We start from the raw sequence: 19199 nt of genomic DNA on the forward strand, positions 1-19199 counted from the left end.
GCTGTTATTGGATACAAGTATCTCAATCACTTTTATGAAAATATTACCTATTTTTTGCTTAACCAGAGTTGCTTATTTATTAAAATTTATGTTATTAGATTTATAGTACAGTATACAGTATCTACAGTATAAAATAATATAAATGTTACAAAAATAGGGTTCAGAAGGTCTGAGCTTATGTCATGGTTTGGCCTATACTTACAAACATTTAGCATAGAAATTAAACCAAATTTTGTAGGGGCTTAGTCTATACCCCAGGGGCTTATACTCAAGAGATCTAAATAAACTGGAAAAAATTGACAATCCAAAAAAGTAATGAAAACAAATAATAATGGTTAATAGCTTGTTCTCTTATTACTTGATGTTTCTTGATATCCCTGCTGTGTAAAATCACAAGTGGAGATGCAGCTCCACTGCCTTCCACAAGACGGCTTTCGCGTTTGACAAAACTTCCTCCTCCTCTTCCTAAAGACATGGTGCTTCTGTCAGCTATCTGATGGCCGTGATGATGGCAATCGATTTACTGTATAGTAAATTTCAGTCTGAGTTCTACAGTAGTTTGTGTTCTGGTTGCTTTAGCCTTTAAGTCTTTTTCCTTAAATTAATAATCCTTTTATCTACCGTAAAAACGCTATTCTTGTAAAATGCACCTATTTTTTGGCCCAAGCATCATCCACTAATTATTGTAATATTAACCACTAACGTAAAAAAATATCAACCATTAATGTAACATTAATCACTAACAATACATAAGAAAATCACCTAATAAAGAACAATAAAGAACTAAACCACTAATGTAACAAACTTTTAAACCACTAACATCAGTGGGTGATACAGCCCTTGGCTCTCTCTCATCCTGCCTTGTAACTACCTGTAGCTACAGTATGTGATATTGTGATTAATAATAAAAAACCGTACCTTAACACCTATAACACGTTTAACCTTTTTCATAAAAACTCTCTGCATCTTTGAAGAGTCTTCCTTGCTTAAAATCTACTCATCAACTAAACACATCTAGCGAAAGTAGTTACTACTAAAGTCATAATTACCTCTAAATCTATGCCCTGTACCTTGAATACCATTTTTTTGAACAAAGAACGTTTCATTTTCAGACAGATTTGATTAAAATTGATGTTTTAAATTGTTGTTCAGTCTATGCATACAAGAAAGTATGAATACATGAGCATTTGTCACCAAGCGACAGTTTCTACTCAAAAATGGAAGAATTGACTTGTTCTATTCAGTCTGTTGTTAATGGGATTGTTGGTATGGATATTTACAGCTCTTAAAAACCAATCAAGACATTTATTATAATATAGGAAGTCAATCATCCATTTTTCTAATGTAAATTTGTAAAAGAACATTAATATTCATTGGATATACCTTCTTGTGTCATACAAAATAAAAAGCATTGAATTCGTTCCGCCATACCACGCCAAGAGAGTTAAAGCACAAGTGGGCTAATGGAAGGTGACACCTGCACATCAAGCAGAAGGTTCTGGGTTCAAATCTTGGTTGGGTGGATTTTTCTCATTCTCACATATTTCCTCATCTTTGTCATTTCAAATTTAATGAATTAATATTCAGTATACTGTATCACCGAACGGTTCAGAATTTATTCTGTGCTTGTTGATTAATATTAAGGGAATGAACCCATGCCTAAAACTTGCTTGAATTACCATAATGCAAGTTCTATAGTAGTCTGTACTAAGTCTACAAATATAGATACCAACCATCATCAAAGAAATTTTGAAGAAACACACAAATTCCAAGAAAATTACTTAATTTAATTATAAGTAATGTACCGTTAACAAAATAATCAGGCATAAACTTAGTTATTGTGGGAAATATTGGGAAATATTTCAGATTGGTAACTTTGGGTAGGCCTAACTGCAACTTCACCTAGCACTGAGGCTACCATCTTTCTACTACCCAGTTATTGTTGTTAGCTTACAACTACAGTAGTCTAATCTATCAAACCTGATACAAGAAATTTCCTTTCAAAAAGTTACTTCTAATTGCTAAACACCAATCAAACTTTTAAAGAATATACTATATAATTCTAAAGTAACAAACTGTTTTAGCAGAACTCAGCTGAAATTCACAGAAATCAAAAACAGCAGTGAAAAGTACTGTATTCTATTGACTACCTCAATGACGATAACAAGATAGCTTTTTATAAATTTTCAGCCCAAAATCTCACTGTTTACAAGCGGTGTCAAGGACAACCTGATAATTGTGCCAAATATGGTCATGTTATTATTGTATTATTACCTGCTGACACTGTGACAATGTGATTTATAGTATTGATAGTGTTATTTTTGTACTGTACTGTACTTCTATTGTGAGTACAGTACTGTACATAAAAAACAAACTTGTCATAATACTATTGCAATTATGCAATAATGATAATTTATTTGTAAAATTAAATTAGAGGCACTCAGTAGGTCTCTTCTAATAAATATTCTATAAAACATTTTGGTTTTAAACATCCTTATTTGGATTTTATGAAAACTTAATTTGAATAAACACCCTGGGGCATTATTTATTTTTAGGCGGAGGGGTATGGAACGCCGTTTACGCAACATTTCAATGATATGAATGTTATGACGCGATATGTGAATGAAATGCATCGATATGAATTGAATGGCGCGATATATGAATGAAATGTTTTGAATTGAATGCTTTGAATTGAATGTTTTGAATGAAATGTTTTGAATGAAATGCTTTGAATGAAATGTTTTGAATAAATTTTTTGAATGCAATGTTTTGAATGAAATGTTTTGAATGAAATGTTTTGAATTAAATGTTTTAAATGAAATGTTTTGAATGAAATTCAAAGCATTCAATTCAAAACATTTCATTCATATATCGCGCCATTCAATTCATATCGATGCATTTCATTCACATATTGCGTCATAAAATTCATATCATCAAAATGTTGCGTAAACGGCGTTCCATAGAAGGGCGTTTATTTTAGGAAGGGCGTTGATTTGAGGCAGGAGTTTATTTTTTTAAATATTATAAGTAAGATAATAAAATAAATTCTCCCTAATATGAACAAACAAAATAAATAACAAGAAGTGATGAAATACAGTAAAAAATGCTTGGTCAATTATAGATCATGGAAGTCAATGAATTCTATAATAGAAATGTGTAATAACAAAATATTACGTATAATGCATGTGGAGGGGCATTTATTCGGGTGGGGGAGAGGCGTTTATTCAAAGTGGGGGTGTTTATTTGAATAAATACGGTTATTACGGTTCCACCAAACATATATAATGTTTTTACAAATTTCTTGTTAAAATATGTAAAAACTAGAGGGTACTCCGAGAGCACAAACCTCCGCCTACTATAAAATTCCCCTACATAAAATTCCCCCCGAAAATGGTTTTTTTTTACATTTTTTTTATTAGTTCTAAAGTGTAAATAGGCTAACTGCAAACTACAAAGTTGTGGATGAGAGTGTGGTGTAATGGTTATGTATCCAGCCTCTCACAGTTGAGATCGCTGGTTCGAGTCCCGCTGAGGTTTTTTTTTTATATTATTTTTTTATTTCTTTTTTTTTGTTTTGTGGACCTTATTCTTTGACCCTAACCCTTCAAAATTTAACCACAATTATATGATGTGTCATTGATCATTGTGGCTAAGTTTGGTGAGAATCGGATAAAAACTGTGGTCTCTAGGCAGTAAAATAGTTTTTTGTTAGTTGTGACCTTGACCTAAGACCTTTTCCCCTCAAATTCGAACTCGTCCGAGCTTTTGGGGCATAGATCATTGTTGCCAAATTTGGTGAGAATCGGATAAAAACTGTGGCCTACAGGCTGTTCACAGACACACACACAAACACACACACACATACAGGGGTGGTGAAAACATAACCTCCTTGGCGGAGGTAAAAATGTTTTTAAAAACTTAAGGGCTGTTTGGAGAGTTAAACCAGGAAGTTGTTTACAACTCCCTGGTTAAACTTTGTATTAATTTTGTAAACAAAATTAGTGGTCTTCAAATCAAATAGATTAAAAACTGACAATAGTTTACAATTAGCTTCAAACACATTTAACAATTCATTACAGCCAACTCATTTTTTGTAAACAAAATGACAAGGTCTTCTGGTTCTTCAAATAACAAAAGGTCTTCCACAGGGGGCAAGTGGAGTGTCCTATTATCAGGCAATAAACAAAGATCAATTGTTCTTCAGCAAATAGCTTAGGGTTTGATTACATAGTAAAGTTGTTTGAAAACTAATAGGACATGACTGTAGGGAGTTTTCTTCCAAACTACAGCAAATCACCGGGTGTCTCGAAAACAGAGACCTCGAAAACAGAGACCAGAGACCCGAGACCCAGGATCTCTGTTTTCGAGAAAATCTCGAAAACAGAGACCCCCACTAAAACGTCTCAATATTACGTAATATAGGGGGTCTCTGTTTTCGAGTTCTCGAAAACAGAGACCCCCACTAAAACGTCTCAATATTAAGTCAATATTACGTTATATAGAGGGTCTCTGTTTTCGAGAAAAACTCGAAAACAGAGATCCCCACTAAAACGTCTCAATATTACATTATATAGGAGGTCTCTGTTTTCGAGAAAAACTCGAAAACAGAGACCCCCCACTAAAACGTCTCAATATTAAGTCAATATTACGTTATATAGGGGGTCTCTGTTTTCAAGAAAAACTCGAAAACAGAGACCCCCACTAAAACGTCTCAATATTACGTCAATATTACGTTATATAGGGGGTCCCCACTAAAACGTCTCAAAATCACAGAATGACGTATCAGTAATAAACGGTAACTGATATGCCGATCAAAGAACATGCCGCAACGATAAGAAGAGATTGATGAATTCTTGAACGCGTGTGAAAAGACTGTCATTTTGGAATACAAGGTCGACGTCCTAGAAGTAAGATGTATAAATGCATGCTGTGCCTTTTAGAAGCTAAAAGCGGGAGATTATTTCAAAAGCTGACACTAGTTTCGTAACATTTATTTACAAGCATAAAAGATAATAACGTACAATGCAATAACAAAATGATATGAGGTCAGACTTTGAGGCAGACTGGAGGATGAAGACAAATATATTGTGTTGGGCGAGCCTTAAAAAATAAATGAATTTTTAAAAAATAAATAAATTGATAAATAAATAAACATAAATTCACGGTTTTTGCGATAAAAGTTGGGTTTTAATAATTTATGACGAAGCTCGTTGGTGGGTATTTGCAACACTCTTAATAAACAGGGATTATATTAGGGGGTCTCGGGAAATCTCGAAAAAAGAGACCCCCAATATAATGAGACGTTTTAGTGGGGGTCTCTGTTTTCGAGATTTTCTAGAAAACAGAGACCCCCTATATAACGTAATATTGACTTAATATTGAGACGTTTTAGTGGGGGTCTCTGTTTTCGAGAAAAACTCGAAAAGGAGACCCCCCTATATAATGTAATATTAAAACGTTTTAGTGGGGTCTCTGTTTTCGAGAAAAACTCGAAAACAGAGACCCCCTATATAATGTAATATTAAAACGTTTTAGTGGGGTCTCTGTTTTCGAGAAAAACTCGAAAACAGAGACCCCCTATATTACGTAATGTTGAGACGTTTTAGTGAGGGTCTGTTTTCGAGAAAAACTCGAAAACAGAGACCCCCTATATAATGTAATATTGAGACGTTTTAGTGGGGTCTCTGTTTTCGAGAAAAACTCGAAAACAGAGACCCCCTATATAATGTAATATTAAAACGTTTTAGTGGTGGGGTCTCTGTTTTCGAGAAAAACTCGAAAACAGAGACCCCCTATATTACGTAATATTGAGACGTTTTAGTGGGGGTCTCTGTTTTCGAGAAAAACTCGAAAACAGAGACCCCCTATATAACCCAAATCATCCATGGTTGGGCCTATGCTTGGGCCTATGCTTTTGGCCTATGGTGGTGTAACCCAACATTTCTCTTACCCTGGATATTTTTTTTATCTGTGATACTGTAAGCTACTGTATACTGGCAACAACAAGTTTTAAAAAAAGAGAATTTAAAATAAAATATTCAAAGTACATCTTTTCTAGCACTTTGTAAACAGAACTGTAATGCGTCCGTATATGTTTTATGTTTATGCTTAGGACTACAAAGACAAGCCACTTTGGCTTCTGTGTATCTTAACCCATAAACTATGTATCTACGTATCTTTATTGTCAATGTAATTATTGTATACATTTGAGTGGAGTAATAAAATGAACGAATGTTAAAAAAAAAAACTACAGTTGTAGCAAAAATATTTGATGATTTGGACTGATAAGGAATAATAAAAAGTTTAAAAGCTATCTTTTCAAAGATACAGTAATTTTTTAAACCAGGATAGAATTCTCTTTCTCACTCCTGAGAACGATTTTTTCAGAACTATATATGTGGTGTACTGCAAATTTTATATCAATGATAGAATAATTGTTTTTATTAAGCCTCGCCAACAATATACTGTTGTCCTGTATGACATTTTAATTCATAGAAATTGCAAATAATTCAGTATAATTAGGTTGAAATTTGAACATAAAGACTTGGACAACTAAGAACTTTAAAGTTAAATTAATTTTACTTACTTTATTTTCATTCTCTAATCGTGATTTACCAGTAATAGTAGGTACAGTTGGTACCACAACCTTTGCTTCGGCCACTGCACTCATCCTAGCTGTCCATTGAAATGCCTATATCATTCAACTTTTAAGTCATCGTAACTGAGTATATTAATAATTCATCGTTTGAAGTGATCATAAGCATGGACTTAAAGTAGACTGATTGATATTGGAGGATACAAAGTACTTTAGTATCAATTTCTAGCTTGCTAAGGTAAATTGTAAAATGATCCGCTAATTCATTACACATCTCCATAACCTAACTTGGCTCAGTTGCCATGCCAACATTTAAATAAGGCTTGAGGTTTGGTAATACGAACACATTATCAAACCAGTTGGCTGTAATAAAGCGGGCTCGATTTATTTTTCTCCTTGCTGACTCTAATCAGTTCGCTTGAGGGAACAAATAAGATATGACCACCTGCCTGAAGACTACAAACCTATAAAATCTTTCGTAACTTTTACCGCGAGTTTCCTGCGTTCTATTGTAAGCAAATGTACATGTTACGGGCTACGGATATCAGGGATTGTAAGTATATTTCTGTTCATTTGTTTTGCTAATGATAGTGAACTAGTCAAGCAGAATTAATAAGCAAGTGTTCATGAATTTTTTGGTTTGTATTCATGGATCAGAGGTAAAGAAACATAATATTATCATTTCAAAATTTATTTTGAAATAAGTTGAATAAAACAATGTAAATCATAACAATATTCAAATGCAGAAAATATAATATAGTATTTACTTAAATTTTATATTTCAAATATAACCACATTTTCAAAAATGTATGTGTATTTTATTTGTATTTTGAGAAAGTTTATTCCACAACAAGAATAAAATACTGAATTAAAGAAGATTCAACAAGATTCAATACTTATGGTTCATGAAGATGAATAAGTTATTATTGATAACATTGCAATCAATAATTTTGTAGAGCAAAATAGAGAATTGTGGGATAGATATTTTTAAAGTACAGTATACAACATGCAATTGACACAAAGCTGAAAAATAAATTTTGCCCAAAAGATGGCAGTATTCATGAAGATTGGTAATACATAATACTGTATAAAAAATGGATTTTCACAATGAAATAAGTTAAAACTTTTCCAGTTAATGAATATTAATTTAAAATGTATCCAAAAAATGGAAAAATTTAGAATGTGACATTTCTGGATTTGGGTGTTTTCCATTTCGGTATTAGAATTGATAACATTAAAGACCCCTTCCCTGCAATTTTGGACGTTTTTTGGAAAATAATACATATATATCACTTTAAAAACATTAAACCATGTCATTCCTTGTCTTAAATGTACGTTTTATGGTAAATTATGATAAAAAGTGAGAAACAATGCACTACCTAAGTAGCTCACGGCGATCGGCCTCTCGTGGACGGTCTTAGGCCTAGCCTAGCTAGGCTTAGTTTTGTAGGCCTAGCTGCTAAACATCGATAACGTACGAACATCGTACGCTAGCTATATACCTAGCCTGACGTTGTATAGTTGCTGCATTAATTGTCTTTCTATTTTTGCCAGACTCCGTTGATACAAATTGGGGAAAACCCGGTATTTTCGCTGAAAAGTAAGAGTCTTCCATTTGTTTTCGCTTCACGATCGATCGAAAAGTGGGCGAATTACAGGTGAAAAACAAAAATATCAATCCGCGTGCAATGCATTTTGGGATTTATAGCGGGCCGCTATAATTATTAGAATCAATTTATTTTTCACATTTTTAACCGTTTAAAGACAAAAAAAGTTATCGCAATAGGACCATATAGTATTATTTTTACATTAAATATAGTTTGTCATCTTAAATTAGATCTAAAAAACGTAGGGAATGGGGCTTTAAATAAGTGTTGGGAGTTTTTCTTGTTTCACAAAATTAGTATAATATTGGGACAGTTCTCTCTATTTTGGTAGAGTATAATGAGTGGCCATGATAATTAATTTAGATATGAATATTGAAAATGTTATTTTGATTGTATAAAAACAATACACGTCATACAAAAACAGATATATAGTAGATCCTACGAAAATTCAAAAGCAGCATAAAAGTCACTATCATTAACAATGATCTTCCACCTACTATGTATACAAACTATTTACATTTTAACTGCAATAATAGTTAATACAATGACATCTAAATTATACTCTGAAACATATAAACTAGGGAGAGATACCCACCTCACATCCCACCCAAGGGTGGTTTTCAAATGTTGTATACAACCTTCAGTCAGACCATTTTGAATTTTGATACCCTATGAGCATGGATGTACTGTATGAAATAGAAAAATTGTAACAAACTTTTTTATTTTAGTACACGCAAAAAATATATACAAATCACCCACTGATATAATGGACTCATCTGGATATTGTCATAGAAACAAGAAATCATACACAGACCTGTCATATAGAATAAACTATTAACTGCGTTATCATATTAAGTAAACAGACAAAGTATGACTTTGCCTGTTTGTTGTTGATAGCAATATATTGACCCTACCATACCAAAAAAAATAGACCACTTTTAAAAAGTTAAGTTTCCTGGATTTCCTTATTTAAAGACACCTTCCCTACAATTTATGACGTTTTGTAAAAATAATACATTATATTACTTTAAAAACATTAAATCATGTCATTCCTTGTCTTAAATGTACGTTTTATGGTAAATTATAATAAAAAGTGAGAAACAATGCACTACCTAAGTAGCTCGCGGCGAATGACCTCTCGTGGACGGTCTTTAGGCTTTATAGCAGGCCACTATAATTATCGACTTATTTTTCACATTTTTACCCATTTAAAGACGAAAAAGTTATCGCAATAGGACCAATAGTATTATTTTTACATCAATATAGTTTGTGATCTTAAATTAGATCTAAAAAACGTAGGGAAGGTGTAAGTTTATGTGACAACAAAATGGACATGATGATGTCATATCATTAACCTATTTGAGCATATTAGTAATAGTACCATATTTGGGCACATCACACTAGTTTGATATTGTAGACAGAGCCTAACAGTATTTAGAAATTAAGTTTATAAATTGGTTTGTAATAACATAATTAAATATTACTTTATACAGTACACAGAAAAATATGAAAACATGAATTGCTTCTTCTCTTTTCCCCTTGAAAAATAAATTTTTAATATTTTGTTGTTGAATGTTAATTAAATTTCACATACCGGTAGTAATTCACTTTGATCAAACTCTTGATTAAAAAAAATATTTACCTGAAAAAAATGTAATTTAAAGCACAACATTATTTTGTCTTTTTAAAGTGATCACTGAAATAATTTTTTTCTATACTGTAGAACTGAATAACTTTTTTTAAATTTCTCACAGATGTAATTGATGATGTCACACCTTGATACGATTGTCAAAGAAGGAAGTGCAGTTTGTGAAGGAGAAAATACGTCAAGTCTAATCAACTGTATAGTTGTCATAGAGAAGCGATGCATTAAAATTGATTTTGCTGCCCCGTGACGACATTCAAGCTATTAATAAATACTGTGTTCACTTTTAAATATAGACAGAATTAAGGAAATGGATAATATAAATTATGCCTAATCACCTTACAAACAATGAAGAAAACTATCAGGAAAGTAAAACGACCCGTAGGAAGACCAAGAAATAATTAGATGAACCAAATAAAGAAAGACTTACAAGGACTAGTAGACACTAACACAATAACAAACCATCCTGCCATAAACAGACAAAAATGGAAACAAATTGTAGAAAGCGTAATGTCGGAAGACGGAAAACATTAAGAAGAAGACCTTACAAGTCTGTGTGAACTGAAAGATTATTTAATGCATGTAATTTGCAATATTTGCATGTAACATCATGGAGGAAACAAATATTCCTCTATGGTAACATCATCATTCTTTTAAGCTGAAATGTTTGCCAAGTTTGTTAATGATACCCCACAAAATTATAGACTAGTAATATTGTAGTAAATAGTGGCGAAAGATCTGGAGAAAATGGGCCTCAACTGGGAGGATGCAAAGACACATGCGCTAAACCGAGTGAAATGGAGATCAGATGTTGCTGCCCAAAGTTCTTTAGAGAACAGGAGGAACTAAGTCTAAGTAAGTAAGTAAGTAACATAGTAGAATGCAGATAGTAAGTCATATCTTCCTCACTCCTCCTTCTCTACTTTATAAAATGAATGATGTTTTCTATAAATTTAGAGATTTGAGCAAGTACAGCAAAACTGTTTTTCAGTATATTTCTTAATTCTCTTTTTAGCAATGGTAAGTTTAGGTTGTCACTTTTCGTCATGAAAACAGTTGCCATTTTGTGAAAGAGGACAGTCCACATGGAATGATAATTATACAATGACATTGGCAGATTTGAATGTTCACTGAGAATTGGAAATTACCAGGCTACTGTACATACCTAGTATTCTAGGCTTAAATTTCAATGTTAAATGGATTTTTTTTGGTAAAAAAAGTATGCCAAGTCAGATATGATTACTGTTAAACTAAGCAGTTTTCATTGATTAGACCTGAAGACTTGGACTAAATGGCTCTCATTTATTTTATACCTTATTCAATCTAACATAACCAGTAGATGATTAATTATCTTGTGTGATTTATCGCACCAGGTGAAATATTACAATACATCATTTTTCATTTTGACAAATTATACGGTATCTATATATAAATTTACGTAAGGCCAAAATACGGTAAATCGCGCGTTATTTCTAGAATGTTTACTCGATGGTATATAAAGTTAGTTAGAATATCGGTACTAATTTTAACCACCTGATGTAACCCTGTTTACTAATTAAATTGAGTTAGATAATTAGTTATTGACGATTAAAACGAATTTGGGTTCAACGATTTGCCCCAAATAGGGATGTTTTCCGATCGTGGTATACACTGTCTTATGGATGTCCTCATGAAAAATACCTGCGCACCATAATACGAGGATGCTTCGCATTTTCCTATCTCCTCCTACGATAATTGTTTTTAATAGCTGAAAACTGGTTGGACAGCTTGAGTACAGTATCATAATGTTGAAGACAGGCCGATTTTCTTAAAAAAATACTATTTTGATAGATTTAATATACGTTTATACAAATGTATTGATTTGCGATGAATGGAACATTCCAATCTCTGTTCCACAAGTGTCTATTCCCTCAGTACTGTATACTCATAACAGAAATTCGATCCATTTTTTTTTCAATCTGTGCTGCAGAGGTTGGATATAATTTTTTTTAAACGGATAATGAGCTAGTGCTAGCGTTTTCAGTCGCCGTATATTATGTTCAAATCTTTATTATTGCAGTTAAACCACCCACATCATCACCCTTCCCTCACTGGCATGAGTAGCGTTGTAAAGCCATAGTAGAGCCTGATAGGCCTACGGTGATCATATGCCCTAAACGCAAAACAACTTTGGTGGGTAGGGTAGGAACCAACTTAAGTATGAATTGGCTCTAAGAAACAATTGAAAACCATTAGGCCTACTATAATTAAGTTGAGTTAGATAATTTAATATTTATTGACGATTAAATCAAATTTATGATTTTCCTCGAATAGAGGTGGTTTTCACAAATTGTTTTACATTATATAAACATACACGCCGTAGTGATGTATCGTTACATGTACTGCTATTTCAATCTACTAGGACGGTGATACTGATAGTTTCAACAACGTATTACATCGCAATGTTTTACTGTGTTTAGTGGTATATTATTTGTAAAACATGAAAACAATTAATATTTTGTTACTAATAAATGGATAAAGAATATATTTAAAAATTTTTCCTCTTTGCACCCATCCTCTTCCTCATCCCTCAACCCTAATGTTAAATACAAAACACAAATTAAGTTTGTTTAAATTTGACTTAAACAATTCAAATTGGTCTCATTTTGTGACAAGTTTCTCTTTCGGAAGTAATTCCCAGGGTGCTAATTTTAGTTGAGTACATAAATCAGTGTCTATTTATTTGTTCCTGTAAACGACATGTATTATTGTACGTACATTTGAAATCGTCAGTTTTTAACGCTGAAATTATTATGTATTCGAGAATCATCTGTGGGCACGACCTAGATGATACGCGAGCGAAGCGAGCGTATCATCTAGTTATAATAAAATATTGATGACTTGACTCCTAAATATTGATAAGGACTATAAACTGTAGGTCCAGTGTACACATCTGCCTCATGTGCACTTTATAGAACCTAGTACATCTTTCGAGACGAGTAGGGGGTTACCCCGGTGTACAAGTATACTGTATACTAGTAGTACACGGGTAGAATATGTACCGTATACTGTGTTATTATACACACAGCCACTGTCACTCATCAAGAGGGCCCTTGATTGTCAGCATACCTACGCTGTTTAGGGTCACCCTCTATAAATAAGGTGTAATAAAAAAATAAATAAAATATATTAATTTTATTAGACTTGATTCACAAGGACCTTAATTATATTTTAGACCTCTCGAAATCGAAATAATTTACAATTTCAATCACAGGGTTATTTATTAATTTAATAATAAATAATAACATTTAAAATACATGTGACAGAGAGCAGGATATCCCGTGGATGCTCAAGTATTAAATTCCACCCCCTCCTCCTAATCCCCAAACTCAGTAGGCAACCTGGACTCGGCCTATACTCTCGATCTTCTAGGCTGCATTGGGCCTAGCTAGCTATGCCTAAACATTCTTACCTGTTTTTCTTTCAGATTTTCACCAGGGGCTAGGGCAGCCAGCCTCGATTTGTTCTTGGGATCACCTGCAGGACTTTGCTGCCGCTTACCACCACCACCAGCTTTGATCCTATTCAGGGGTGTCTTTGCAGTCTCTGATTCAGACATGCTGGTACTTAAATTACTCAATGAAACCAAAACTATGTGTATTGTATAACAAATGTTTATCTACAAGATATACTCCATTTCCCGCTGTAATTAGACATAAGTTTATATTTAATTTCTAACGTCCAATACAGCCATGTTGGATTGTTTACTAATCTCCAAGAAACAAGACTGATTGATTGGACTCGTCCATTTATGACGGAGGGTGGAACGCAACAAATAGGGGGTTTCCCAAAAACTATCGATCGAACGGCCAACTTATTGATTAATGTCAAAATAAGAACATTTGCATCTGAAATTGGCGAAAAATATAAGAAGACAGATAAGTAGTATCTCTTTAGTTTCTCTTTTGTTTTAATAATAAACCAGATAAAGGCGGAAGCCGTGGTTCTATCACAATTTAAACACTGCCCTCTACGACATCATCATCAAGCACTACAAAGCATCGGTAGGCCTCGGCCAAAAATCATCTCTCTACTTTTAGTTGGCCTAACGATATATATAAAGACAAACCTATACAATAACTATTCCAGTAGGCCTCAGAAGACATTGAAAACCATTTTCCACATGTAGCCTACAATATCAAAGTGCAGTGTGCAGGTTGAAACGTTGATTAATATTTATAAAAAAGCTATAACCTGAACATCTGATACCATAGAAAAAACGTCAAAGAGCATCCTTTCGGCGGCATAGGCCTGTGTTGTTTTAATCTGAATCTGACGTGCGTTTAGGCCCTACAGTTTGAGTCGAATACAACTAATTGATCTGTTAATCAACAAACCAAGTCATTTAATTCTAAAGTTTGTTGAATTATTTATTTAAAAATAAACGCAAGCAAACTATAAAATTGGCCTATTAATATTTTCTCGAAAAAAAATAATAAGACGCTTCTTGTAATGTGATAGGCCTATACAACATATATTGTCAACAACAACACGTTGTCACAAATTATTGAACCATATCCTTGTGCTATTTTATCCATGTTATAAAGTTCCTCGTAATGTGATATACAACATAACAACAAATCGTAAAAATTATTGACTGATTTGGGAAGGATGCCCGTCCAGTCGGACCAGCATATTTGTTAAACACTGTTACAAAACTTCCGCCATTACAATGGGCTGTGCTGTCTCCGAGGCATGCTGCGTATTTCATGACGTGCATTATGTAATTCTGTTCGTGGACGCCGTGCAGTAGATGTGCCATTGGTCCGTCGGCGTAGATTGACACGTCTTCGCCTCCATGACTCTCTGATATACGTGGAACTAAAGCTTGCTGAATGTATACAATTGATTCTATCATAGAAAACAAACACAATTGAAAGTCGGGTGTGTATTTACAGCGTGATTCTAACATTTATAACAAAAAAGACAGCAGGGACCGAGGGCATAATTTAGATTCTACATTAAGTCATTTCAGACGACACAGCCAATTTCGCGTCAATCTGCCGCACCAGAAAGAATCGAAGACCCGCGACGACGACGACCGTACACTTTTTAAATGCACATGTCTGTAATAACAGAAGAATCCAACATTGTAACCTCGACATATAGACGAAATTGGGTACGACGACTTTGACAAACCAAACTTACTGCGCATGCGTATATAACTAGGTCGTCACCGCTCCATGATTCTAATTAGGATGTTACACAAGCGTAACGCTATGTAATGTGACCAATCACAATACGATAGACCATCATTCATGGCGTCGTGATTGGTTAAATTACTTGTGTTGCGTTGAGTAAGTAAAGCTTTAGGAATAATGGACGGTTTCAGCAGTAGGCCTACTAAGCACATAAACATGATGATGCTGTCGAGTTATAACTTTGAAGGACTAACATCAGCCACCATTCTTCAATAAGCGTATTAAATATTACCTGTTATATTTCCTGGATCAATGCGTCGCCCAAATGCTTTGAACCCGGCCCACGTTTCAATACCTCCTGGCCCATTAGCGTATGAAAGCGTCGTGTAAGGTACACCATCAAGACCCACAGATGTGTCATCGATTCCTGGAATTGAAAGGCAACATTAATTATCATAAAAAGTGCATTGGTTAACATTACAATGTTCTTGTCTTTCGACTTTCAGTGTGTGATTTCAGAAGTCGACGAGGACATTTGACAACTACAATAAATATCGTAGTACTTTCCATATCGAAGCATATTCAAAATATTGACGTTTCCATCCTGTTAAACGTCATTTTAATGTTGACAACATTTATGCCAGTATTTATTTCTGTTTATTTATTTATCACTGTCACTCACTCTTATCTGAACAATGGCTCCACCATTGATAATTTGGACACTGTCCTTGTAAATATCTGTCATAAAATGTATCTTAAATGTTCAAGAAGTAAAAGTTTGAGTTTGTAACCTAGAATTGGATTTCCACGACTTGGGTATCCCCCAAACGTCATTGTATGGCTATGATCCGCAGTCACAATCATGAGAGTGTCGTTTATATTGGTTAAAGAAGTAGCTTTTGTAACAGCATCAGCCATGGCGATGGTGTCATGAAGAGCAAGCGACGCAATCCCATTATGATGTGCATGATCAACCCGAGCACCTTCGACCAATAGGAAGAATCCTTTTTTGTTTTTTCGAAGAATTCTTATAGCCTTTTCAGTCATCTCTGATATGGAAGGTTCACCGGCAATATCGTTATATCGTAAAGACTCGTACTGCATGCTGCTATATTGGAACAGGCCTAAAGTAAGAAAATCAATTGAGTTTTCAAAGTTTTGAAGAGTGGCTAATCGAATCATTTCTTTCTTCTGGATTAGTTTATTCCATCTTTACACACCAGACTATAACTTATGTCTTCATAAAAATAAGTTTAAAATGATGTGATGAATTAATATTATTTTGTTTTACTTACAATATTTATCAAGACTTTATTACACCAACCAGATCCAAAACGCGACGTGATGCGACAGTAAGAGCGGTTAACTAGAATTGGCAATGTGCAAGAGAGCTGCAAACAGATCTATGGCCTATAATGTCTATATAAGACTGATTCTCTTTAGATAACAAACTATCTCCCACGGACTATGCAACGTACAATCGTCGCCTGCAATAACTGATTTCACTCTCAAAAAGCGAAACCGTACGCGTAAACTTAGCCTAGGTCGTCTTAGGCTAATGTTTGTAGTCAAACAATAGTCTTTCGGTTCTGACAAACAATAAAACGTGACATGAGGTAAAACTTCTGTCCGGAATATGAATGGCTGCTACGCAACAAATATGTTGGCCTACAAACCTAAAAGATGATCGGTCTCTTCTGGATTAATTTGGTCAAATTCAGCTTGATTCCAAACGTAGTGCGTCGTTGAGTTTGGTGGTTTTGAGTCTATCCATTCCTTTATTAAGTTACGTCCATCTTTTCGTTCTCCAAACCGAACATGTTCCGGATCACGCGTATTAATTCCTAGGAATTTACTTCTACCACCGGCAAGAGCTACCTACATTATAAAAGATATAAATATTGTATGGTGTTAATATCAGATTTGACGAATAGAAACCGATAAGGACGTCAGGGCTTTGAAAGTTACCAGTTACGACGTGCGGCGGTAAGAAAGTACCAATGCAGTTAGTGATGAAATAGAGTATGATGAAAACTTGATATCACGTATGATGGGACTGGTGCTGGATACAGTGGTAATTCGGCTACTGATAATGTACTACCTTCACATACGGTATCATATATAGCGACAATAAACAGTATGCATGTCTGCCGACAGATAAGATAAAGATAAAATGCTTTTATTGCAACAATTGAATTTGTTGAATTATACAGCAATCTTTCTTTCATATAGGTTTCTGTTATTATATTGACTTTTGTTCTAAGGCGTTATTAAGTCTTTTCTGACAGCCCCGCACATTATTGTTGTTAGGTAATCACCATATGAGAATGGGTGGATAATGACAACGTAAGTTATGCTTATCCTCATTATTTGTTTGACAAGAAATAATGACGTTGCTGCTACTGGTTTGATAGTTAAAAGCACTGAAGATGGATAATGATCTTTTGAAATGATGATTATGACAATGGTGATTATGAAGGTGATTTCAGTTTGGGGATGTGTACGGAACTATTAATCTGCCTAAAAAAAAGTATATATTACATCGATGTCAACATTTTCTACAAACTGTCTAGCAATATCTCTGCATCCCAGTTTAGCTTCCTCTTCTGGTATATCAGCATCACATTCCCAATTCCTCTCAGGCACATGCGCATAAACACCCGCCGGGGTGGCATGTGTTAATCGGGTGGTAGTTACAATACCAACAGATTTTCCTAAAAGAATAAGTTGAAAGACTGTTGAGTTACTGCTTTTTAAATTGTTAAACACAAACTATTCTGAGAAAATGCTCTCCTGTGTTTCAGAATGGGATGTTTTATCTTGGCATGTGCTTGGACCTTCTTCCATCTGGGTATGTGCTTGGGGTTCATTTGCTTTTAATTTTATGTGACAAGATATGCCAAATAAACCACTTGATTAATAATTACCTCTTCTTAAATTATTTTAAACTAAACACAAATCAGAGAGGTATGATTAACAAGATATGTTCTAAATTGAAGTGTTATTGTGTAATTATCCTCACTATCTCATGCCACCTCACGGTACGTGTTCGGTTTTGCTCAGCCTTACATTTTTGACTATTTTATTTGTTCTATTCAAATTTTAATGAATCGAATCTTTAAATAATTGAGTTACCGGCATCTTTAGCTAGATTCAAAATTGAATCGACATCAGTTCCGTTAGATGAAGCACAGTCACTTCGTTTAGCTCTACCATCTTGTCCTACAACACCACGATTGGTCTTGGCGCCACAGAGGTAGGCAGTTGCAGTGCCGGCGGAGTCCGGTGTTTGAAAGTTAATGTTGTAAGTCTAAAGAATACAAACATAGACGTTTGTAGTTTAATACTTATAATTAGTAATCGCTCTCATATTCTTCTGATCCTTTTCCTCAATATGAGGTGTTTCAGAAGAAAGAAATTGCGCTACCCTTTCCACTACAAGATTTGCTGAGCTTTTTGATTTTCATGTGAAGTCGTCATATCATAGCTCATTGCCTGAGCTCTGATTGGTTGCGCAAAAAAAAAATTCTTACCTTTGATAACGCTACATGAGGAAATTCTTCCCACGATAATACATGCTCTTCTCCAAATTTTCCCATTCTTTGTCCTTGTAGAATCCTAGCAGCTGTAACAGTCGGAATTCCCATGCCATCCCCAATAAATAGTATAATATTCTTCGCAACATTTTGATTTAATCGTTGACCGTTCAGGGCTTTGTTGAGGGTTTGACTGGCCTGGTTATTCCAATATTCGGCATCTTGTGACAAAATGGAAATGCGTCATGAGAGTTGGGTTTGTGACAGGAGCATTCGTATTCGACTCTGTAGCTGTAACTAGGTAGAACACGTTTCTGGATTACTTGCAAGAGTCAGTTAAGCTGTACCTAGTAACAGCTGCAGAATCGAATGAGCATTCTATGGCTAACATCTATGGCATGGTATGAATGTGACGTAATTCACGATCTCACTCATCCATGGTTTCTGTTACCGTACTAAAATGTATTTAACATAATATTCCTCCTCAGTGCAAAAAAAAAAATCAATTAACATTTTATAATACAAGTCGAAAAAACATGTTTAAACAACCGTACCCAAATATAATGTACTATTTTTATTAAAGGATGACGCGAGTATAATCGTTGAATATTTTTGTATTTCTTTCGAACGTGTTTG

At 34.2% G+C, this 19199-nt stretch overlaps 2 protein-coding genes and 1 long non-coding RNA gene across 4 annotated transcripts in view; 1 reads left to right on the top strand and 2 right to left on the bottom strand.

Annotated features, from left to right (window-relative positions):
* Nucleotides 1-13445, bottom strand: part of LOC140056427 (dynein axonemal heavy chain 5-like) — a 55322-nt gene extending 41877 nt beyond the window's left edge. The window contains exon 1 of one of the 2 annotated variants that reach the window (XM_072101795.1): nucleotides 13299-13445. In XM_072101795.1, the coding sequence (XP_071957896.1) occupies nucleotides 13299-13445 (147 nt within the window). Of the gene's footprint in view, nucleotides 1-1049; nucleotides 1120-13298 lie in introns of those variants that run through there. The other variant, XM_072101796.1, reaches the window with a different exon arrangement.
* On the top strand, nucleotides 6907-14173 carry LOC140056428 (uncharacterized). Its single transcript, XR_011846755.1, has 3 exons — nucleotides 6907-7148; nucleotides 9957-10702; nucleotides 13314-14173. It is a non-coding gene; the product is annotated as an uncharacterized lncRNA (long non-coding RNA).
* Nucleotides 14174-14198: 25 nt separating this feature from the next.
* On the bottom strand, nucleotides 14199-18953 carry LOC140057665 (alkaline phosphatase, tissue-nonspecific isozyme-like). The gene is made up of 8 exons (XM_072103385.1): nucleotides 18561-18953; nucleotides 18163-18337; nucleotides 17569-17741; nucleotides 16704-16905; nucleotides 15819-16151; nucleotides 15320-15454; nucleotides 14541-14737; nucleotides 14199-14207 (listed from the first exon to the last, which is right to left on the bottom strand). Exons 1-8 carry the CDS (start codon nucleotides 18672-18674, stop codon nucleotides 14199-14201), a joined length of 1338 nt encoding a protein of 445 aa, XP_071959486.1. The 5' UTR covers nucleotides 18675-18953.
* Nucleotides 18954-19199: the final 246 nt, after the last annotated feature.

This window comes from Antedon mediterranea, chromosome 8 (genome assembly GCF_964355755.1).
Source record: "Antedon mediterranea chromosome 8, ecAntMedi1.1, whole genome shotgun sequence".
In the NCBI taxonomy this organism is placed as follows: Eukaryota; Metazoa; Echinodermata; class Crinoidea; order Comatulida; family Antedonidae; genus Antedon; species Antedon mediterranea.